The sequence below is a fragment of the Poecilia reticulata genome, linkage group LG5 (genome assembly GCF_000633615.1).
Source record: "Poecilia reticulata strain Guanapo linkage group LG5, Guppy_female_1.0+MT, whole genome shotgun sequence".
NCBI classification, from domain to species: Eukaryota; Metazoa; Chordata; class Actinopteri; order Cyprinodontiformes; family Poeciliidae; genus Poecilia; species Poecilia reticulata.
In genome coordinates this window covers 3,529,036-3,551,182 of record NC_024335.1, presented here as the reverse complement: position 1 = coordinate 3,551,182, position 22,147 = coordinate 3,529,036, and the positions used below count along the sequence as shown (strand labels likewise).

The window sequence follows — 22,147 nt, the reverse complement described above, 5'->3', positions numbered from 1 at the left end:
CATCCATCCATCCATCCATCCATCCATCCATCCATCCATCCATCCATCCATCCATCCATCCATCCATCCATCCATCCATCCATCCATCCATCCATTTTCTTTACACCCTTGTCCCTCAGTGGGGTTGGGAGGGTTGCTGGTGCCCATCTCCAGCTAATGTTCCGGGCGAGAGAACATCAGCCCGGAACATTAGTGGGGTCACCCTGGACAGGTCGCCAGTCTGTCGCAGGGCTGAAATAATAATACACCAAAAAACATTTTAAGGCCTTCATAAAGCACTGCTAACTATTGATCAATATTCTGTAAAATTATAAGAAACATCTAACTGATCTGATGTTGATTTAAACATCAAATAAAAGGAGTTGATGCTGAATCTACAAGAATGTAGATTCTTGTATTCATTTTAAAATGAACCAAAGTTACGTTGTCTGTCTTTCCACTGTCAACCTCAGTGAAAACTACTTTGGAGAGCCTTCAGAGAGACATTTCCCAGATGTTTGAAACTTGGGTAAACAAATTAAGCTCTCAGAAGGAAGTAATGACAGAGCTGGAGGAAAAACTGCAAAAGGTTAGCAATTTATGGTGGTATCTAATTTTTGGCAGCAGTAGAAAGATCATTGTTTGGTCAATAATGAGCATAAATGTCCGTTTGTCTAGAATGGGGAAGCCACATCAGAGCTTGCAACACAACTAAAGAGCTTAAAGAGTAATCTGGAGCGTCTGAGAGAGGAGCAGGAAAGAGAACAAAAAATGCTGGAGGAGGCTCTGAAGCTGCTCAACTCTCTTGTGCCTAAGCCTTCAGATAAACCCAGTCCTAAATTGGTGTCAGACAGCGCCATTCAAACATCTCCAGAGCAGGAGCAGTCAGTGCACAACATTCTGCAGAGTTGTCAAAGTGAAGGCACACAGCTTCCAAATGTGCCATGCAACCTTAAACATCAGGGTGAAACTTCCGCACAGGGACACAGGCGCGTCTTCGGAAAGAGAAGACTCAATCAGAAGGGCCAAAGGTACAAAAAGAGACCGCTGGTGCTCTCTCAGAGTAGGAAGCAGTTTGTCCCGGATGAAAACACAGAACCTGTAAATCCATGCAAGAAGTCACAGAAAACATCAGCACCCCTTTACGAGATCCGTGATCAGAACACCCTGGCCGACCAGCAGAACCTCAGCTCAGGCGGCCTGACACCAGGGAAGAGAGGAAGTAGATCCGGCGTGGCCGCAGGATGTTTCATCAACCCGCTGAGCTGCTGGTCCCAGGACAGCAACAGCTCAGAGTGCCTCGCTGCCATCGAACCCACCCTGGAGAAGCTGAGCCCCGTAAAACAAGGAGACTTGTGGGAGTTGTTTGATTCTGAATTTGACTTTTAGAGGAAATCTACAGTCCTGAGCACTCTTAGTTTTGTTTTTATAGGTGAAATGAGTCAAGTCTGTTAACAAAAAACAATATTCATTATTATATTGGAAACTCTCCTGATTTAGTCTGAACTCAAGAATAATTTAATAATATATAGCTTAATATAAGAATTGTGGTAATGTATAAGAGTGCAGACTGAGCCTCAAAGTATTTCACAAGCTTATTGAAATAGTCTTGTATAATTTCTTCATGGCTTACTTAAAACATTTTAGCTAAGTTTTGCGCGGCTGTATCATTTAGTTCAATTATATTTCCAGTTTCAGAGTGAAAATAAAATGATAAACAAACTAAACATTTGTGTCATTTGATTAAAGCTGATAATTTCTGTGACCTGTGTTTTAATTTAAAGTACATATTAATGTCTTCACTGTAATGTTGCAGTAATGTAACATGAGTGGTTCATTGCTTTTCCTGATTGTTTCCACATATCACTTCTTCCATTATTCGTCCCCACAATCTGTCCTCTGTCTTTCCATCTTTCTGTCATTCCATTCTATCTTTTCTGTCCATCCCCCTAATTCATCCTCTACCTGTGAGGAGAAATATGTAGAAACCCTGAAAACAACACATAAATGTGCAATAATGATTTAAAAACACGCTACTGCATCCATGCTCCAAATAAAGTGCATATTTATTTCCAAAAACAATTACATTTTTATTCAGCTTTCAGCAAGCATACTAAATACAGTTCAACAGCTATGATGTAAAATGCTTAATTTATAAAACTATAAGAGGCGCTTCCTGTACATGGTTTGCCATTTTGCATTTGTAGTCAACATCAAAAACTGAATCACCTTTTCTGGGGATGTCCGAATCCAAGTTTGGTTTATATGTTATATCGAAGAAACACGCGTCATTATTAATCATGACAGATGTGACGGGAATCACTTCTTTATATTTGTAAAAATAGGCAGGTTTAAATATTCACCATGAGGCTGCAAGATTCAGGAAATCCTCTCTGCAGGAGCAATACACACAAAATAGTATTTACAAATCACATCTCTGCCTACCAAAGTGCATTCAAGTCATTAAGCGCATACTCTCTTCCACGCAGACTAATAAGTGCATCACTGTTTAATTTCCTTTGCTGAATTCTTGCATCCAAACTCTACTCTGACTGACAGCTGTGGATCACAGTTTGACCAAATCTGAGGGTGGGGATACGAGGCCCCTCGGATTGAGACTTGCCACCAAGCAGACATCATAGTTGTCGTGCATCAGTGCGCGCCGGGTCACCACTGTCCACCGGTTCTCCCATGGATCCAGCTCCAGTATGTCCTTTGTTATATCGTCATGACGATCTGATATGGAGGAGTTGACAGAAAGAAATTTAGCTGCATCTTGAAACTAACTGTAAAAATACTGTCTGTGCAAATTTCCTGTCAGTACCTGCTCCTTTGTAATATCCGCAAACATAAATTTTTCCTCCCACAACTCCTGCATTGGAGGCATTAGTACGCAGTGAGAGCTGGGGACACGGGAGAGGAGGTCCATCCTTCCAGTAATCTCCATCTGGGTTGTAGATTTCCACAGCACTCAGGCAATGACGTGATTGCCCACGGTCCATTCCCTCACACCCTATTCCCCCTGCAAAACATAAGCACCAATAACCAAGTCAATGCAATTGTAATTAATTAGCAATATTAGGGATTTCTTGTTTTTGGTTGTTGTTATCAAGTATGTCTCCACATAATACTTTTTCATCCTGAGTCTATGAGCCTTTTTGTGTCTGATTAACTCAGGTCAACAACATAGGGCAGACGAGTCAGAGAGAGAGTTGTGGCGAAGTTTGTAGCAGAGTTAGGTTAACATTTCAAGCTAAATGCAGAAGTGTGTGCATGTCAGAGTTTTTTCTTTTGATGCTGTTAGGCTTCTGCACCCAGGAGGGCACAGATGATTGCCCATTGGCCGTGAAGAGCAGAATATAAAGTTGAGAGAAGAGATAGTTTCTTGATCATTTGACAGCATGTGTGCTGCATGAGCTTGGTGGAAAAGGTTAGTGTCTATAGAAGTATTTTGTTTAAATTTTACTGAATCAGATCTTGGTGTTTGTGGTCTAGCTAGTGACTGAGTGGCTTGACTCTGAAGAGGGAAGTTAACTGTCTTTTGTTTATCACGTTAGGAGCATTGTCCTTCCAAACGTCACTATTTTTTGTTCTAATGTTACTTTGTTGCCAAATGAATGAAAGTTCTAACATTGAAGAGAAATGCATTGTAATCATTCCTAAGTTTTATAAGTTTAAGTAGTCCATAACCTACCTATTACAAAGATTTCCCCATTCAGCACCAAAGCACTGCAGCGGTACTTGGAGTACTTCATTGGAGCGAGCTCAGTCCATTTGTTTGTGTTTGGATTGTACTCCAGGAGGCGGTTACTAAGACGGTCCGGCTCATCATCCATACGGTATGACTGGAAGTTCAAGTGGAGTAGAGAATGAAAAGGCAGAGCAGGTGCAGACACAATAATAAGCTGACAAAAGTCGACAGCTCTAAGTTTCACATAACCACAGATGGACGTCAATAGTACCTGTGGAGTGCGTCCACCCAACACATAAAGGCAGTCTTTAATTCTGACCACACTGTGGTAGGCCAAAGGCAAAGGCAGAGGTGCTGCACTCCGCCAGGGCCCCCCCTGCAGAGACCACCGCTCCACACAATTTGTGATGAGAAACTGGTTCTTTAGCTTCATCTGCCCCCCCAAGAGGTACAGAGTGTCTCCCAGAGACCCCAGGGCGTAGGAGTCCCGGTACTCCGCGGATGTTAGAGGTTCCCAGCTTCCCTGGGCTTCTACTTTATACCTGCAAACCCAGTCACTCCACTATTAGTTTCTCAGAGGAAAAACAAGCTTTCAGCTGGATACAATGTCACCTTATTCTTACCTGTAGATTTCAACGTTCATGTCTTTCTGTCGGGCCATTCTGCGTGCACTTGCCTCTCCTGCTACAACAATGTCGTTTCTTTCAGTAACGACTCCAGCACACACGTATCCCAGAGCGTCTCCATAGCGAGGGGAGGTGATGTAGTAGGCTCGGCCAGTGGATGGGGCAAAGCAAAAGCTTCGTTCTGTGTAGTTGCCATACCTTGACCTGATCCCTCCGCCGTCGTTACCAACACAGAGCAGCAGATCTGTGGTTTCCATTCCGTACCTCAGCTTCAGTTTGCGTGGCGCAGCAGAGGGGTGCATGGTCGCAGCCTCCAGTGCTTGATTCAGCATCTCCAGACATTCAGCGTCAGCCAACAGAGCTGTGTTCCTCCTCATGGCCTCTCTTAAGTAGTCGGGGTTTACCAGTGGCAGACGGACCTTCTTCAGGAGCTCAGGTAGATGCCGAGCACGGACCTCTCCATCCATCAGAGAGTTGTTCTTGACCCAGCGAAGGACAACATCTAAGATAGTTTCTTCTCTCGTCACATTGAGATCATCAGAACTCAGGAGCTTTCCAAGCTGATGGGCCTCCAGCTCCAGAACCTCCTCATTCTGGCAGACTTGGACAAAGTGCTGCCTTAGGAAGCGTTGAGCGTGATCAGCCAGCTCCTCTGCACCAAGGTCACGGGCAAAGAAATACACTCCGAGACAATTGGAAGCATCCATGTTCTCAGTCATGTGCTGCCGACAGCGTGCAAAGACCTCATCCATCTGCAGGAGAAAAGCTGCAATTGATATACCTTGCACATTGTCATTAGTGAGAGGAAGATCTGAGGTGTACATGTAGTTCAGGAGGAGGGCCAGGCTGTCTGCAGGGGTGTCACGCAGGAAAATTTCCCTGTTACTGCACTCACGCAAACCACACGTGAACATGACGCGGAAGTAAGGGCTGAAGGCAGACAGAATGACTCGGTGGCAGGGGAAGCTGATGCCCTCAGCGACCAGCACGACGTCCGTCAGATGCTCGACCTCTCTCATCTTCCTGAGCTGTTCGAGCAGCACCAGCCCATGTTTGGATGTAAGATCCATTCTTTTCTAAATTTATCAGGAAGCTGATTATTTACAAGAAAACACAGGAAACTTTGCACAACCAGAATAAGTAAGTAATAAGTTTCTGAAAGACAAAAAACACAGAGAGATTTCATTATGTTCATTATGTTGTTTTTCAGTATACTCAAGTGTATGCAGGTGCTCATTGCACACCAAAACATTTGCAGTGATTACTCCAAAAATAAATAATGTCTGATGATTAATCCACATGTATTATTTATTATTTCGAAGGACTGCCTCTTACGTGACAGTTAAGGATGGATATGTATTTTCTAACCCTGGTAAAGATGTAGTACAAGCATATAATGAAATTAATTAAAAATAGTATTTAAAAAAAAATTGGATAAATATTTTCCAACATATTTAACATAAATGGAACAACAATTTATATTCCAACTTTAAAACTTACAGTATGTAAAATGTATGTGAAGTATTATTTGCAAAAATAAAATGTCTCAGTTTCATGTCCTGATATAAAATATAAACATAATTTTCTACAAAAAAAATAGTCAGTGCAATCTATACAGTTTTTATATATATCACTCACATTTATTCTTTACTCCTCTGTAATATAACGTTTTGCTTGAAGGTCCTGGTTGATATTTCCCAATCTGTTTACGCAAACATTTATATCCAATTACAAAAATATATATTCTTTAGCTAAAAAAGAAAAATATGCTGCACTGATGTGATTGGATTACTGTTTTGGATAGTTGATATAGTAAATTAGTCACATTGTTAATCTGTCATTAGATAATTTCATAGAAAACAGTTTTTACAGTCTATCAAGATACCAAGTTTCATCCTACAAAATTAGGATAAATTCTAATAAAATATTTGACAAAAAATGTAAATAGAATGGTTAGAAAATCAGTTCTGACAATTAATTTTTTCTTTGTAATCAATCTAATGTGTAAATTAGTCAAGCTAAACGTTTTGCATTCTACATAAAGTAATGCAGATGAGAACATTGTGTGACGTTTTGTTTGCCTGTGATAAAATCTTACCAAACTCATCTGCTCTTCTTCACTCACTGAGTTTTCTTCGGTCTATGAAAGCCGGTAAATATCCATGTTTTTCTTAAGGCCACACGTGTTGTCGATGTTGCCGAATGTGCAAGTAGAGGGCTCAGAGAGATCTGAGCAAACTCGAAGGCCAAGGTATGTAACCCCCTCCGGTGCCGCTGCCCTCTGAGCTGTTGGCCCAAAAATAGAGACAGTGTTGTTGCTGGCAGTAAGTGGGTCAAAGGAGTTTGAGTTACATAGATAATGTAATATTTTGAAGCAATTGGGATGGCAAACATGATCAAATTGGTTTTTATTTATAAATTGCTTTATTTGCCTTGTATCCCTACTTGTTGGGCATAATTCTCCTTCCAGTTTCTTCATGCCTGCTGTCCTAGAAGAGATTAAACCTTTGCTCTCAGCTCAGAGTCAGATTTCATGGCAGCACTTTCCCAAGAACTGAGTACATCTTGTTTCTTCACAGGTTTCAGCTTTTTTTTTTTTTAAAGATTGAACAATAAATTGTAGCCCTGATCATTTAAGCTAGGAAGGCAATAAACATCTCCAAATCCACGGGAGAACACACTTTTGAATTTGACACACTTTAAGGTTAATTATTCAATAAAGACTTCCTGTAATAATGTAAAAAATGTTCCATTGCCTTTCACTGCCTTCCCTTTTGTTGCTGAGTAGAAATCTTGCCAGAATGGAAACACAAAGTCATCTAAAATCAACAGTTTATCTTTTTTTCCCCCTGACATCCGTTCCTTGTTCTGATCATTCATTAGTTTCAATGCCCACAGTGTCCTGTCTATAGTTAACCATTACACACTGCTGCATATAAAAGCAGATCCAGCTGTGCTCTGGGCATATTGAGGGGTTCATTGACTTTGTGGACAGCTTGTAGTTTTCATGCATTTTCATCAATGGATCTAAGTTCTGCATCTGATGCTCAAATGGATTCTAGAGCAGGATCTGGGAAATATAGAGTGGAGAGGCAAGTCTTGGATGAGCAGAGACTGGAAGAGCTAACAAAGAGAAAATCACTCTCAGAAATCCACAAACCTCTGACTGATCATTTAAAAGACGCCTTCAGGTAAAGGGTTTGCTGTGTTAAAATGCATCTTTGAAATTTTTTGCAAAAACAATGATTTTGAAAATGAACATTTCTACTTTCGTAGATGTAGTCTGCCAAAACTGAAGCGAAGCGCAATGAGCAGTTGTCCTGTTATCTACTGGCTACCGAAATACTCGGTGTGGGACTATGGGATGCCTGACCTGGTCTCAGGGATCAGTGTGGGGATAATGCACCTGCCACAGGGTATGATAATTGTTAATTGATAAGTAAGTGGATCTTGGCTGCAAGTGATTGAGGCAATGATTAAGATTAACTTAACCTGATATCCTTTTTGACATTTGTTTACCATTTATTTCTGTATTTATTTTTTTAAATTAAGCTAAAAATGATCGTGCATTTCACAGGTATGGCATATGCACTACTGGCTTCTGTACCTCCAGTGTTTGGGCTCTACACATCTCTATATCCAGCTTTAATTTACTTCTTCTTTGGGACATCGCGTCATAATTCCATTGGTGAGCACAGTCTCAAACACAAAACCCTTAGAATAAGAGACTTACATGCACTCAGCATGAATGTCAATTTAATTTGGGCCTTTTAATCTTTTATTTTTTTAATCTCACTTTTTTAAAGTTCAGATTAAATTAATTTTAAAAACAGTAACTGATTGTACAGGTTAAAATTAATTATCAGATCTGAATCTGATGCTCAAATTGAGCATCAGATTCATGGTCCATTCATGGTCACAGTTTTAGATTCTTGACATAAAAGCTACATCTTTATTTTTTCTGAGCATGTAAAGATTCTCCACAAAGCATTTGTTTGCCCATTATATTTACTTTGAAATTCTGTGGAGCTGAAGATTTTAGATAAGGGGTTTCAGTCTTAGTCCCTCGGTCAGTTTGGTGTAGAAATGACTCTACTGGGCAATGCCACTGGTTTTCCTGTAGTTTCCAGTTCACAGCAGGTTCAAGCATCTTAATCTGTCATCTGAAGGAGAGTTTTTGGGTCTTCTTGAGGAAAATATTAAGAGATTTAGGTAAATAAATGTAATGCATGTGTATTTATGACCCTGTGTGGATTGGAGAAAATCTTTAAAAAGTCAGACAATTCTTAAAATTCTTCATTAAAATTCTTAGTTTTAAATGTCATTCAAATATGCATTTCTTGCTGAAAATGTTTATGTCACTGCATATACAACATGTTAATTAATTTTTTTAGGCACTTTTACTGTCCTCAGCATCATGGTGGGCAGTGTGACAGAGAGACTGGCTCCCGATGAGTTTTTCTTGAAAACAAACGGGACCAATTTAACTTTAGAAATGGACGTAGCGGCCCGGGACGCTTACAGGGTGCAGGTGGCAGCCGCTACTACCTTCCTTGGAGGACTTATTCAGGTTTGGCAAACAGTGCAGAAAATACAAGAAACTCTTTTGCTGTCGAAACTTCCTGACCACATAAATGACTGTTCGTGTAGGTGCTGTTAGGTGTTATAAAGTTTGGCTTCGTGGGAACATATCTGTCTGAACCTCTGGTGCGGGCTTACACATCAGCTGCAGCAGCACACGCTGTAGTGGCACAACTCAAGTACCTATTTAAAGTTTCCCCGAAGCGCTTCGCTGGGCCTCTGTCACAAGTTTATGTGAGTATCATCATCTGCTCACTCTGGCTTAATGGGCTTATTTGAGCCAACATATGTGAGTACTCTGACTATTCCAACATATATGCAAAAAAAAAAAAAAAGCTAAAAACATGTTCAAAAAACAACAATGACAAGTCAGATTTTATTTCTAATCTCACAAAATACAAACTGCCATTAAAATCATTTTTAAAGTCTGTGAGTTCTTTACAGCTCTGTACCTTTTTCAAAAATTCTGTACAAATGTTTATAACATACAAACATATGTAATTTCTAATTTGTAACTTTACAAAAATATGCTGAAGTATGTTTTTACAGATTCAATGTCACATTTATTGGTGTAACAAGCATCAAAATACTATCTGCTGCTTCACAGCTTAACCATGAAATAATAAAGTAACTCCAGAAAGAAAAGATTAAGTAAAGTCCAATAATAAGCGTAAAATATAACAAGAACATTAATAAAGCATCTGTCAAAAAGAAAACCCAGTCATCTTTACATCTTAATCTCAGAAAATCCAGAAACTCACTGTTTGACTGAAAGACTCACAATCTTTGGAGAACACATAAATGGGAAATAGCTGCACTATTTAAGACATTAAAACTCATAGCAGCATTTTGAACTCCATACAGAAGCAAACAAGAACCAAGGAAGACAGTTCAGGACAACCCAAATTATATTTTATTTCTTTTGTGTTGGTTTAACACAAACTTGCAGGGTTCTGGACATTTTATAAATGCTGCAAGACTAGTGTGTATAGCATTGCAATAATCCAGGCAAGTGGTGGTAAAAGCATGACTAACCTTCTTGAGATCTTTAAAAGAAAGATGAGGCTTAACTGGAGCTGGATTTTATAGCTCCACTCCTCAGTTTATCTGACCTAGCTGGCTATAATTACGCCTAGATTTCTTGAGAAATCAAACAAGAAAATAGATTTTCCGGATCAGCCGTTCAGTTTACCCAGCAGGTTGACCTCATTGCTGTCAACATAGCAATGGAAAGCAACATTGTGGTTCCTAAAGATGAACTCAAGAGGCAACATGTTCAAAAATAAAAGCAGGAGAACAGTTGGTTTTTTTTTTTTTTGGTTACGCTAGGAGAGTGTTGAATAAAAGAGAGTGCTGCATTAGTTTTGAAAATAGTTGCTTCTTTTTTTTTATTTTTTACCTCAGACAATTAACAATAAATCACAATAACGATGATGCAGCTTCTAGTTTAAAGACCTCTGTTTCAACATTTTGGGGCCCACTTTAAAGGATTACTAACATTCCTTCTGCTTCGTCTTGTTTTGATTTTCAGACTCTGGTTGACCTTTGCCTCTCGCTGCCAAAAACTCATCTTCCCACTCTGCTGGTCAGCTCTGTAACGATCGTTCTCCTGATTGGAGCGAAGGAGATCAACTCGTTTCTGAGCACAAAGCTGCCAGTCCCCATTCCTGTGGAACTCATCACAGTCAGTGGATATAAAGACACACTCTTTGGCCTCTTTTTGCTTTATCAACACTGTGTGTATGTGTGCGTGTGTGTGTGTGTGTGTGTGTGTGTGTGTGTGTGTGTGTAGGTGTGTGTGTGCGTGTGTGTGCGTGAGTGCGTGTGTGTGCGTGTGTGTGTGTGTGCGTGTGCGTGCGTGTGTGTGTGTGTGTGTGTGTGTGTGTGTGCAATGTTCAGTGCTGCTGATGATACAGCACTAAAAAAAAAAAAGCATAGATGCAGTGGAAATAAGCAGCTGATTCAGCAGTAATGGAAGGACTTCCACATTTATGCACTTCATTGCAGAAATGTGTGCTATATGGCTAATAATTACGTCCACACCTGGTCCATGATTGACTATATTTCAATGAGTAATGTTTGGGGCTGGAACAGTGTTGTGAAATATGCTTGTTTTTAATTCATGTCATATAATTTCTTTAGATTGTAGCAGCGACTCTGTTATCGTCCACTATACACCTGAACAACAACTACAGTGTTTCAGTTGTTGGAGAGATCCCGAGTGGGTGAGTGTTTTGGATTTAGATTAGGCTGCTGTCATTTCTGCTGAGGCTTTTTTTTTTCCCCCACCACTTTTGCATTTTTCTTCTTCCCCAGTTTAAGCGCTCCCTCTGTGCCCAACCTGAGTCTTTTTGGAGACGTTATCGGTGACGCTTTTGCTCTGGCCATTGTTGGTTATGCTGTATCTATTTCGCTTGGGAAAACATTTGCACTGAAGCACGGATACAAGGTGGACAGTAACCAGGTGAGTCTGTTCTCACATCAAGCTATTTTATATATCTGCTTTTATTCTTCTTTTGTATTTCCCTGCATTATCGATTCATTCTTCTTCTCCACCGTGGTGCAGGAGCTGGTGGCACTGGGTCTCAGTAATGCAGTGGGAAGCTTCTTCCAGTGTTTCTCTGTCTGCTCCTCCATGTCTCGAAGTCTCGTCCAGGAGACCACCGGAGGAAAAACTCAAGTGAGTAATCAACAGCAGACAAGATTTAAATTAGCTGTATTTTCCCATTATAAGTCATTCTGCGGTTTCTGAAATAGAAAAGAAAACTTTTAGTTGCAAGCCAAAAGAAAATCCAAGCAAACAAATGAAACATGACATGTTTAAATGAGCTGTAAAAACACTTTTGTTTGCTAAAGCTTCTCCATAACGAACAAAGTGAAATAATTTTAAAGCAACAAATGACATGAGAATGTACATACTGTATTACTTGTTTCTTCAAGGCAAATTATTCTACATTTTGCATTAAGTGGAAATGGGAAATTATTTCTGTCCATAAATATACAAAGTATTCAGTATGTGTTTTTCACCATTTGAGATTTTGCATACTGTTTTCAGTAATAATTCACTTTCAAATTGTAATGTTTTTCCTAAAATATATAAATCAGGCATGTCATAAGTTAAATATACTGAATTACATTAAGAAGTAAAAGTGATTGTTTTAACTTGAATGGTTCTAAAATAAGTTCTGTAAATGTCAGCTTCAGCAATTTATTCAAATCTTTTAATCCTTCTGTTTGTTCAACCTACTATATAATAACATCTAATTTATTCTGACAAAACTGAATGTACTGATATGTTACACACACACGTAATGAAACTTCTGGTGCCGTTCTTGCAGATGGCTGGAGTGGCTTCTGCTCTGATCGTACTGGTGACGATACTAAAACTTGGGATGTTGTTCCAGGAGCTGCCAAAGGTCGGATATTTTCCTCGCTTTTACGACTACAACATGTTTGTCAATTCATATGCAGGACACAAGCGTTAGCGGGGTCACACTCTGGTTTAGGTCTAATTAAGTGTGTTGCTTTAGGCCGTCCTCGCATCGATTGTGCTTGTGAATTTGAAGGGCATGTTCAAGCAGTACTCTGACGTCGTTACACTGTGGAGGAGAAGCAAAATGGATCTGGTGAGATGTTGTGATTAGACAGGGGCTTTAATGTTTGAGTGCCGTCATGATGGACCTTTTGATTTCTGCGACCCCCAGGTGGTTTGGTTAGTGACTTGGGTGTCAACGATGCTGCTGAATCTGGACCTGGGTCTGGCTGCGTCCATCACCTTTGCTCTGTTCACGGTTACCTTCAGGACTCAGATGTAAGATTCTTCATCACCTTATCAGAGTTTGCAGGATATCCCACACCAAAGTGTTCTTCAGAGATTCAACACACTGTCCCACAACGCAGACAAATAAATACATGTTTCAACTTCTGTTAATTAGGCCGACATACTCTGTTCTGGGAAGTGTTCCTGGTACAGAAATCTATGTGGACATAGAGACACACAGAGAGGTGAGACAAACATGCAAAAAAGCCAAAAATAGATGGGTTTTTTTTCTGCTCTGGCTGCAAAATAAGCTGGTGATATTTATGTATGTGACAGGCCAGAGAGGTTCCAGGTGTTACTATTTTCCGCTCCTCTGCTACAGTTTATTTTGCCAACGCTGAACTCTACCTGGAGGCCCTGAAAGAAAAGGTTGGTCCTTATTCTTTCTGTTCTTTTGTTAATTATCCTGTTATTTTTGTTCACACTATTTTATTTTTTGAATTATATTGACAAAATAATTACTTATTTCATTGTAAAAGACCAGAATTCAGTAATATTTTATTTAAAGGATGTCGTTTCTTCTCTGACATGTATTTTCTGGGGCATGTTTTAAATATTTTGTGACAACACCTCAGTCAACAACACAAAGAAACTACTGTGGTAATAAAGACACGGTATAGTTGAGATGATATTGTATCCAAACAATTCTTTATGGTATGACTTTGTAAAAAACAGGAGTAAATTACAGTGCTCACTCTCTCTCTCGGCTTTGCTGTAAAAACTTCTAGTATTTCCTCCAGGTTAAGGGACAGGTAAACAAACATTTCATCTTGAGTCACCAGCTAAGTCAGCCTAGATAGTTAAAACACCGTAATAAGGATATAAAACAACAGGCAGCTCAGCGTCTAGTCGACTTGTAAAAACACCAGCTGAGCTTCAAAAAAATTCCACTTCCAGAAATCTTGAGTTTAACAACCAGGTAGTTTTTCTGTTTTGTTTTACGTGTTTAGAGATTCCGCCTTTTCTGTTCATCAGACTCTTAAAATCAGTTAAAGATCCAGGCTTGTTCAGCCATACTTATATAAAAACTATACTGGCTTTATTTTTTCTTATATTTGTTTTCTTGTGGATGTTTTTATGTTTCTCCTTTTATGACTTAAAAACTTCCTTTGTTTTAATGTTTTCCGTATCCTGAGACCTTTATGGTCTTCACATCTTATCTTGTAGAGTGTTTTGTGACTATGTCTCAGAAGCACGAATTCATTCATTCATTCATTCATTCATTCATTCATTCATTCATTCATTCATTCATTCATTCATAGTTCTACATTGGTTTAAATGTTCCATATAATCACTACGTTGGTAAATTTAAAGACAATTGATGTTGGATTTTTTTTAAACTTATGAGAAAGTAATTTAACCCATATTGTATGTTCAGGTCTGGTTAGAAAATGTAAGAAAGTTTTTTTTAATATCATTTTTTGTTTATTATAATTGTCTTTTAGACAAAAATGAGTATTTGGTGGTTAAATGAAAAGTGACAAAGAAGCATAAATAATGAATGAACAACTTGAAGTGAAAATTGGGAGAAGATAAAAATGGATGTCAGATGTTTACTTTAATCTTTTTTTTTATTTTATGGGAGTTTTCATAGCATACTAAGTTTACCAAAGCATCCATTTATTGTTTCTGTTGTTTAACTGCGATGCTAACTTAATGTTGACCTGTTTGCAGAGTGGGCTTGACATTGGTAAAATGATTATCTATAAGAGGAGGCAGGAGGCCAAACAGAGGAGAAGAGAAAGGAGAGCTGAAAGACGAGCAAAGAGGCAGGCTAAGGGAGAGGTGGGAAATGTGCAGCATAAATGTTGATTTTTTTTTTTTATATTCAGTTTTAATATTTGAATTTTTACTGTGAGGTTTATGGCAACTTAGATGCAAAAACAAGACATTCATAATATCTGCACTCTACGTTGATGTAAGCAAAGCTTAAACTACTCCCTTTTCTCTAATTATTCAGAAACAGGTACAGAAAGCAGCTAAGCAACATTCTGGGCCTCCGGAGATCTCAGTGGAGGAGGATGAGGCAGACGACTGGAGAGACACACACATAGACATGACGGCTGCAGAGGAGGAGGAACAGAGCCGGACCGAGAGAGGGAACGGGACAGTGTTTGTGATCCCAACCGCTCCCCGGACGCCCGACGGTTGCTCCAGGTGGGAGTACCTCAAAGGAGGACATCCAGACAGCACCAGTTTGGGTTGGATGTCGGAGCTGCAGGACGGGGACACCACCACTCTGGGCTCCAGCAGCGAGGACACTCTGAGTCGGGATCTAGAGCAGGTGTCTCTTGGGTCTCTTGGGAAGTGGACGTGGGACATTCACTCCATCATCCTTGACCTATCCACGGCTAACTTCATTGACACTGTGGCCATACAGACACTGAAAAATGTAAGTAATAAAGAAATAAATGTGCCACACCTGTGGCACATTCCAAGAAAGTTGGGACAGTAGAAAATAAGTGCTAAAATAACATGTATTTACACCATTCCACATGTGAACGGGTTCATTGGCAACAGGTGAGTGTCAGGACTGGGTATAAAGGTAGCATCTCTGAAAGAACCGGTTCACAAGCAAGGATGGGGCGAGACTCACCACTTTGAGAACAACTGTGTCAGCAAATAGTCCTACTGTTTAATGTTTTTACCTACATTTATACGTACAATTGTAGGTATTTTGTTATCTACAGTTCATAATATTATCAAAAGACTCAGAGAATCTGGAGAAACCTCTACAAGTAAGCGGAAAGGCCGAAAACCAACACTGAACACTGCATTAAAATAGAATAGGACTGCATATATTTGGAACTGAATTGGACAACATTATTGCATTGGACTGATGTGAAGTGAATTTGCACCAATTTAGATTAGAACTAAATGGATATAAACTAAATCTGTTTGTGTTGCGAAATACCTAACGATGACATTTGGTGCAAATCGTATATACATATTTAAATAATTTAAAAAAAAATTGAAGAAGCCTTCACATGTTATGGGCAATTTTACACCAGTACATAGATGTATTTTTTAAATAATAATAATAATAATAATAATAATAATAATAATAATAATAATAATAATAATAATAATAATAATAATAATAATAATAATAATAATACATTTTATTTGTAGCCGCCTTTCTGGACACCCAAGGTCACCTTGACATAAAAGCAAGCAAATTCTAAAATACATGCCGGTAATAAAAACAAAAACAAAAAAACACAAACAAGATTTATAAGACAGTACAAAGATAATTAAAGGTTGTATACTAGTTCAAACAAATGGGTTTTGAGTTTGGACTTAAAATATTGCAAAGACTCGATGTTACGGAGATCAGGTGGGAGTCAGTTCCAGAGTTTGGGAGCAGAGCGGCTGAATGCTCCGCTCCCCATAGTGACAAGACGAGCAGGGGGGACGGTGAGATGGACAGAAGAAGAAGATCTGAGGGAACGGGTGGGTGTGACAGTGTGAAGGAGGTCCGAGAGATATGAAGGTGTGAGGTTGTGAACTACTTTAAAAGTTAGAAGAAGTATTTTATAGTTGATGCGATATGTGATTGGAAGCCAATGGAGCCGTTGTAAAATAGGTGTGATGTGATGAATTAAGGGGGTCTGTGTAATGATACGAGCAGCTGAATTTTGAACCAATTGTAATTTATGCAGTTTTCTGTGGCAAACCAAAAAGTAGAGAATTACAATAGTCTAAACAAGATGTGACCAAACTGGACCAGAACAGAAGTGGAGAGCAGAGTAAGAGAAGGACGGAGACGGCGAATATTTCGGAGATGAAAATAAGTTGACCGAGTGATATTATTAACGTGGGAGGCAAAAGAGAGGGTGCTATCGAGGATGACTCCCAAACTCTTAACCTGAGGGGAGGGAAAAATGGAGGAGTTATCAACTGAAATGGAGAAATTATCAAGTTTACGTAATTAGTACCAATTAAGAGAAGTTCAGTTTTACTGGAATTTAATTTGAGGAAGTTAACAGTAAACCATTGTTTTATTTCAAGAAGTCAATCAGTGAGGGAAGAAAATGGAAGCATGGAACAAGGTTTGGTTGAAATATAGAGTTGGGAGTCAGCAGTGAAACTGGATGTTATGTTTGCGAAAAATATTACCAAGGGGGAGGAGGTAAATGATAAACAACAAGGGTCCCAGGACAGAGCCCTGGGGAACACCTGAGGAGACGGAAACTGGGCGAGAAGAAAATGATTTTATTTTTTTAGTAGAATCCTACCAAATTTCACCTTGTTCTGTTTGTTTATTGCTGAAATCTTCAAAATGAAATAAAATATTTTAAAAATAATTAAAAACACTGACTGAAGAAAACTCTCCTCTATTTTCTGTGGTAACAGATCTTCCGCGACTTCAGTGAGATTGATGTGGATATCTACTTTTCTGGATGTCAAGGTGAGTGAAACTCACTTTTCTAAAGCTGCTCTTTAAGAAATACATTTTGTCATCCCCTGGCTCCCTTCCTTCTTTACAGCGTCTGTTGTAGAACAACTGGAGCGTGGTGATTTCTTCTCGGAAGCTCTAAGAAAACAGCATCTTTTTGTGTCCGTTCACGATGCTGTGCTCTACTGCCTCAACCATCGTGGGGCGGCATCGCTTCCCAGATACGACCCAACGCAGGCGAGTAAAAGAGGCTGATTCACAGGTCACATGCGATGAGTCCAGAAATAACACACAAATATCTCACCGTTCATTGTTTGTGTGGCTTTTAACAGTGATTACAGTTTTTTATTTTTATTGGGTTTAAATTTCTGATGTCACACCCATGTTTGTGTCACGTACTGACTTTGTAAAAATTGTCTGTTACAGGTTCTGCAGTGCGGCACAAAATTTTAAAGGCAACAAAATATCAAACGAAAAGGAAAAGATGAATGTGAAGGAAGCTGTTAAATTTCATTTGGAGGTGAATGAACATGAGCAGAATGAAGTTTAAACAGGTATTAGGAACTAGTTATATAAAACATACAGTGCAGTGCAGGAGTCAACGTTTATTTCTTCATGTTTTGACTTTTTTAATCCTTTAAACTTGTTGGTTCCAGGTCTTCTGGTGGATTTTTAGTAATTTTTTGGACTTTGTAACTCATGTTTTGTTTTGTATCTGTCTATTGGGAGGATTGTTTTGTTTATCAAACTTCTAACTACATTCATTTTGTTCAATTAGCCTTCAGAACTGACAGAAGGAACCTGTGTTGTTGTTACAGACAACACTAAACCTGTTTCAGATTTGATATTTGGGCATCTTGTTACCAGCAACCTTTCACACATTTGTTCGTATTTCTAAATCTTACAAGTTTGCTATGTTGCACAAAACATTTTTATTTTTGCACCGATGGTATGATTCCTAAATTTCAACATTAATTTGGAAAGAAAAAGAAATACTATAATAATTTTAAAATTTAAGGTAGATTTTCATGCAATAGCATATTCTCACAATGAGTTTTTTCTAATTTACTTAGATTTTTTTTTAACAAAAAGAAAAAGTCACAATTAGTAGCAACTTTAATGATCCCTGCAAAAAAAAAAAAAAAATCTAAATTGGTACTCTTTAAGTCTAATTAAGTGCTTGATACATTTTTTTTAAATCATGATTTTATTCTTCCCTGGGCTTTAATTTTGATGAGACCCATAACCATTCTTCATCAAAATGGGAAAATTGCATTTAAATCAGGAAATAACTGCTAGAGCAAATTAGTGCTTCCTAAAAACAACTTTAAAATGTCAAACTTTAACAACTAAGCCTAGAGCCACATTTATCTCGTCACTGCATGCAGTGGAAGCACAACGTTAAGGAAGATAAAACAGATCTTATAAAGCAACTGTTGGAAAACTGCAACATTATGCTACTGAAAAATATGTTCTATGAAATTCTACCTATCTAATTTTTCATCTGAAATTGATGAAGTTGAAGATCACACAGTGTAGAACATGCAGTCATTAAAAGGTACCAGAACTGGTCAGAATACATTATGAAAAGCAGCCAAAGTCAAAAATATGTCTTTACAAATTAAAAGAAGGTCTGTCACCTCAATAGAAACACATTAAGGACACAGTTTAAATCCTTTGCGTATGTTTTTGTTTTAATTTTATTGTCATGTTAAAATGTTATCTAAGCATATTTAAAGTATTGTTGGAAAAAAAGGATTCAGAGGACTGTTGAGTTTCATTACATTTTAATCGGTGCACGAACAGTGAGAAAGTGCATTTTCAGAAATTATTTAATAAATAAAATTAACTCTGGACATCATTTTCATTCATTGTGCATTCTAGAAGAAAACAGTAGTATTGTACTGAAGAGACATAGACAAGGCATCATGCATCACACCGAGAGGTGTGAGCTTCTTTTGGTAACAGCAGCTTTCACAATCTTCTAGTGCAAATGTTTGCTTGTAGCCACAGCAAAACCTTTTAAATTATGCATGCAAAGAAATGTGTCATTTTAAGTTAACGTGTGTAACATTTAGAGGAATCTACTGGCAGAAAGGGAAGATATCACAATAATATAAGAAACACTGTGCTATTATAAAAAAAAAAACTAGATGTTTACATTTAGATTGTTTGAGTCGCTTTTTTGCAGGTTCCTGCAGTATTTTTAGAGTGGATCAGACAAACCCTGACTATGTCTATAATTTTAAAAATACTTTTTCTCGTTGACAGCTGCTGATATTGACCAACAGGGTCTGGAAGATGAGTTTCAAAAAGGGAAAAAGAAAAGAAAAATCAACAGCATGCACTTGGAAACTTTGCCACTAGATGTCACTAAACCCTACACACTGTGAAACATTTAAAATTTACAATTCTTCCACAGGCTCTAGTGCAACACTCCTACAGTGGGAAATACAAATAGAATCATACACAAAATAAACAGACTGTTGTACAAAAGGATCTATTTCCCACAGTGAACTCGTTCCCTGAATAAATCTCAGCGCTGCAAACTGGTCCAAAAAAATGCTGTGCACAGGAAAGAGGAAGAGGTGGAGGATTTTGTTGTTAAGCATACGAATGTATTGGTGTAGGAGCTACAAGTCCTGATGGATGCTGGGATTCTGTACGTCTGCATTCGAAGGCAGATCGTCGTCGTTCTCATCGTCTGGCAGCTGTGAAACCAACTGCTGGTAGCGAGCCTGGCGCTGGTAATCTGGATCAACATTGATCCATTTATTGGCTACCCACTTAGTGCCGCGGGTGACCACACAGCCTCCATGCAGAGCGTACTCATCCTGCTCTCCGACCCAACCTGATAAGAAAACAAAAACAGAGATGTTTGATTTACGTTTAGAGATGTAAACACCGTTAAACATCCTTTCAAGGAAAAAGATATTCCTAAAATATTGAAAATTTTAATCAGTATTTGTCTTTGCTTTCTAAACTAGTACTGCAAGAAAGTCTGGATTTAGTACAGGAATAAGAACATGTGGAATGTCATGAAACTTTTGCACATTATTCGATATTTTCTGATATATAGTTAATATTTAGGTGATTATAGAGAATAAACACATAGCCATTTTGTAAAAAATAAAACGGCTAACAATTCTTTGAAATATTCCCCTGAACATTAATCAGCCCCAATTTTCTGAACTTAAAATGAGGGAAATCCTAGCTAATGCAAAATATGAGTGCAAAAATGCTGTTAATATCTAGTTCAAGCAAGTGATTTTGAAGCAGGAATTGACAGTTTGGTAATTTTGTGAGGCAGATGCAAAATCCAAAGTTCACAGCATCTCTTGTTGGGTTTGACATTTTAAAAATCTACAAGCAGACAAGTCATGTACAAATACGTTAATTTAGACTCTCCGAAAGAGCAGCGGTGAACAATATCCTTAAAATAATTTAAGTGGTTAAGGAAGAAAATGCACTAGATGCAGTGCAGTGAAGCCTTACCTATAATATCAAATAGAAACTGTGGACAATAAAACATTTTAGGAACATATGGAGTGAGAAAAAAAATTAAATAAAATTGTGTTTAGAAGGTGAAAAATGCAAGAATGACAAATCCACCCTTTCTGCCTGTGTCATAAATCTAGCACAAATCATTCAACAAACAAATGTCACTGTATGGGTTTAACACCCGATTTCAACATTGAAAACGTAACCTTTGAAACGAAAAACCTACATTTGAAATGAAATGGAATCATTGCAAAAATTATTCCAAAAAAAAAGCATGTACTTCCGCACCTCTTCCATCGGAGAGGTAGTTGTACCAGAAAACAGCCATCCCTTTGGTGGGTTTCACTCGGAGGTTGCTCTTGTCACAGTTTCTTCTGGTGTCCATCAGATCCACATCATTCTGTATCAGAGACTAAAACACAAACTGGAACTAAGTGGAACAGTTTCCTTCATGCCAAGCACAACCACTCGCTGACAAACACGTGAGTTAGCACAGACGTGAAACCCATTCACTCTGTACACTTTTTTTTTCCAACTCTCTTCGGACACATTTACCCACCACTTCATCATAGGTCCTGTTGTCTGCCACAGGGAATGCGGTCTCCCCGCCCCCATCAACAGAGTTCAGGTAGAAGAGAACTGTGATGTACCTAAGTGTGCAACACAGGTTTAAATTGACACACACATGTATGGTGCAAACGAACACGCACGCATGCATGTACAGACAGTTAGCAAACCAGTAGCAGACGCACAACGTCGAGTCACCAAACGTAGCATGCCAGCTGTCACACTGCACAGTTCAGTAACGACATCAGACGGATGCAATCCCAGCTGAACGTTCTGTCAGTGCCTCACCTGCAAGAAGTCTCAAAAGGAGTGGAGGTGTTTGCTGCAAGACGTGTGTGTGTGCATGCTGTTTCAGGGTAGACCGGCCCGCTGTCATGGTGGGCGTGGTAGTGTCCCCCCTCCTCATATCGAACCACCTGAAGCGGCTCACTCAGGTCCACTAACGCGGCCGGCAGCCGAGTGAGGCGAGTCACCCTTTAATGGGAGAACAGCCAGCTCTAAACATATATGGAGCAGCAACCTCTGAATCATCATCAGCTGCACTTGCTCACCTCTCTTTGATTTCCTGGAGGACCCGATGGGCTCCTTTGCCATGATAGAGCCAGGTGTGCCGGCTGTTCCGAACCAGCTGACTCCTTTTCACCCCTCGCTCCAGCAGGAAGCGCTGGAAGGCGTCGCTGCTCAGTAGCCGAAACTCTTCCTGGCTCAGCAAACCTATTACCATGACAACAGTAATTTACCAAGACACATTTGTACAGGGATTATAGATGAGTCCAACAAACCTCCATAAGGCTTCAAACTGGAAAAGACTATTGGAAATCCTTATGACTGCAAAGTTTTACAACCAGAGAAAAATAAAAAATAAAATTGCTTTATATGAATTACCCTGATGGATGGATGGATGGATGGATGGATGGATGGATGGATGGATGGATGGATGGATGGATGGATGGATGGATGGATGGATGGATGGATGGATGGAT

General features: G+C 39.0%; 4 protein-coding genes across 7 annotated transcripts in view; 2 read left to right on the top strand and 2 right to left on the bottom strand.

Annotated features, from left to right (window-relative positions):
* ccdc36 (coiled-coil domain containing 36) overlaps positions 1 to 1,706 on the top strand; it is a 3,820-nt gene extending 2,114 nt beyond the window's left edge. For all 3 annotated transcript variants that reach the window (XM_017304692.1, XM_008408818.1, XM_008408819.1), the window contains 2 exons: positions 453 to 568; positions 658 to 1,706. In XM_017304692.1, the coding sequence (XP_017160181.1) occupies positions 453 to 568; positions 658 to 1,368 (827 nt within the window). In that variant the 3' untranslated portion in view covers positions 1,369 to 1,706. The remainder of the gene's footprint in view (positions 1 to 452; positions 569 to 657) is intronic.
* Positions 1,707 to 2,027: 321 nt separating this feature from the next.
* On the bottom strand, positions 2,028 to 6,508 carry kbtbd12 (kelch repeat and BTB (POZ) domain containing 12). 2 transcript variants are annotated; one of them, XM_008408826.2, is made up of 7 exons: positions 6,395 to 6,508; positions 5,935 to 5,998; positions 4,294 to 5,451; positions 3,942 to 4,212; positions 3,674 to 3,824; positions 2,804 to 3,001; positions 2,028 to 2,715 (listed from the first exon to the last, which is right to left on the bottom strand). In XM_008408826.2, the coding sequence occupies exons 3-7, from the start codon at positions 5,364 to 5,366 to the stop codon at positions 2,546 to 2,548; spliced, it is 1,863 nt and encodes a 620-aa protein (XP_008407048.1). In that variant the 5' UTR covers positions 5,367 to 5,451; positions 5,935 to 5,998; positions 6,395 to 6,508; the 3' UTR covers positions 2,028 to 2,545. The 2 variants fall into 2 exon arrangements, with proteins under 2 accessions (XP_008407048.1, XP_008407047.1); XM_008408825.2 differs by lacking the exon at positions 5,935 to 5,998.
* slc26a6l1 (solute carrier family 26 member 6, like 1) lies at positions 6,441 to 19,341 on the top strand. Its single transcript, XM_008408824.2, has 20 exons — positions 6,441 to 6,547; positions 7,359 to 7,487; positions 7,573 to 7,712; positions 7,874 to 7,984; positions 8,691 to 8,866; positions 8,947 to 9,111; positions 10,409 to 10,561; positions 11,020 to 11,102; positions 11,194 to 11,341; positions 11,444 to 11,557; positions 12,216 to 12,293; positions 12,408 to 12,503; positions 12,582 to 12,688; positions 12,813 to 12,882; positions 12,974 to 13,066; positions 14,372 to 14,482; positions 14,658 to 15,089; positions 17,054 to 17,108; positions 17,188 to 17,333; positions 17,523 to 19,341. Exons 1-20 carry the CDS (start codon positions 6,459 to 6,461, stop codon positions 17,547 to 17,549), a joined length of 2,523 nt encoding a protein of 840 aa, XP_008407046.1. The 5' UTR covers positions 6,441 to 6,458; the 3' UTR covers positions 17,550 to 19,341.
* The window catches only part of p4htmb (prolyl 4-hydroxylase, transmembrane b), a 6,402-nt gene continuing 3,121 nt past the window's right edge, over positions 18,867 to 22,147 (bottom strand). Inside the window, exons 5-9 of the mRNA XM_008408821.2 lie at positions 21,716 to 21,878; positions 21,453 to 21,638; positions 21,157 to 21,247; positions 20,886 to 21,009; positions 18,867 to 19,947 (exon numbers count right to left, since the gene is read on the bottom strand). Coding sequence (XP_008407043.1) covers positions 19,730 to 19,947; positions 20,886 to 21,009; positions 21,157 to 21,247; positions 21,453 to 21,638; positions 21,716 to 21,878 — 782 coding nt within the window. The 3' untranslated portion in view covers positions 18,867 to 19,729. The remainder of the gene's footprint in view (positions 19,948 to 20,885; positions 21,010 to 21,156; positions 21,248 to 21,452; positions 21,639 to 21,715; positions 21,879 to 22,147) is intronic.

What these genes read in the sequence shown, in the direction of transcription:
- kbtbd12 (XM_008408826.2), bottom strand. Translation starts at nt 5,366, where the DNA reads ATGGATCTTACATCCAAACATGGGCTGGTGCTGCTCGAACAGCTCAGG. An exon ending in ATGAACGTTGAAATCTACAG is followed by an intron (nt 4,213 to 4,293) that starts GTAAGAATAAGG and finishes CTGGGTTTGCAG; the next exon opens with GTATAAAGTAGAAGCCCAGG. An exon ending in TGGGGAAATCTTTGTAATAG is followed by an intron (nt 3,002 to 3,673) that starts GTAGGTTATGGA and finishes TATGTTTTGCAG; the next exon opens with GGGGAATAGGGTGTGAGGGA.
- slc26a6l1 (XM_008408824.2), top strand. Translation starts at nt 6,459, where the DNA reads ATGTTTTTCTTAAGGCCACACGTGTTGTCGATGTTGCCGAATGTGCAA. An exon ending in TTCCTGTGGAACTCATCACA is followed by an intron (nt 10,562 to 11,019) that starts GTCAGTGGATAT and finishes TAATTTCTTTAG; the next exon opens with ATTGTAGCAGCGACTCTGTT. An exon ending in ACATAGAGACACACAGAGAG is followed by an intron (nt 12,883 to 12,973) that starts GTGAGACAAACA and finishes TGTATGTGACAG; the next exon opens with GCCAGAGAGGTTCCAGGTGT.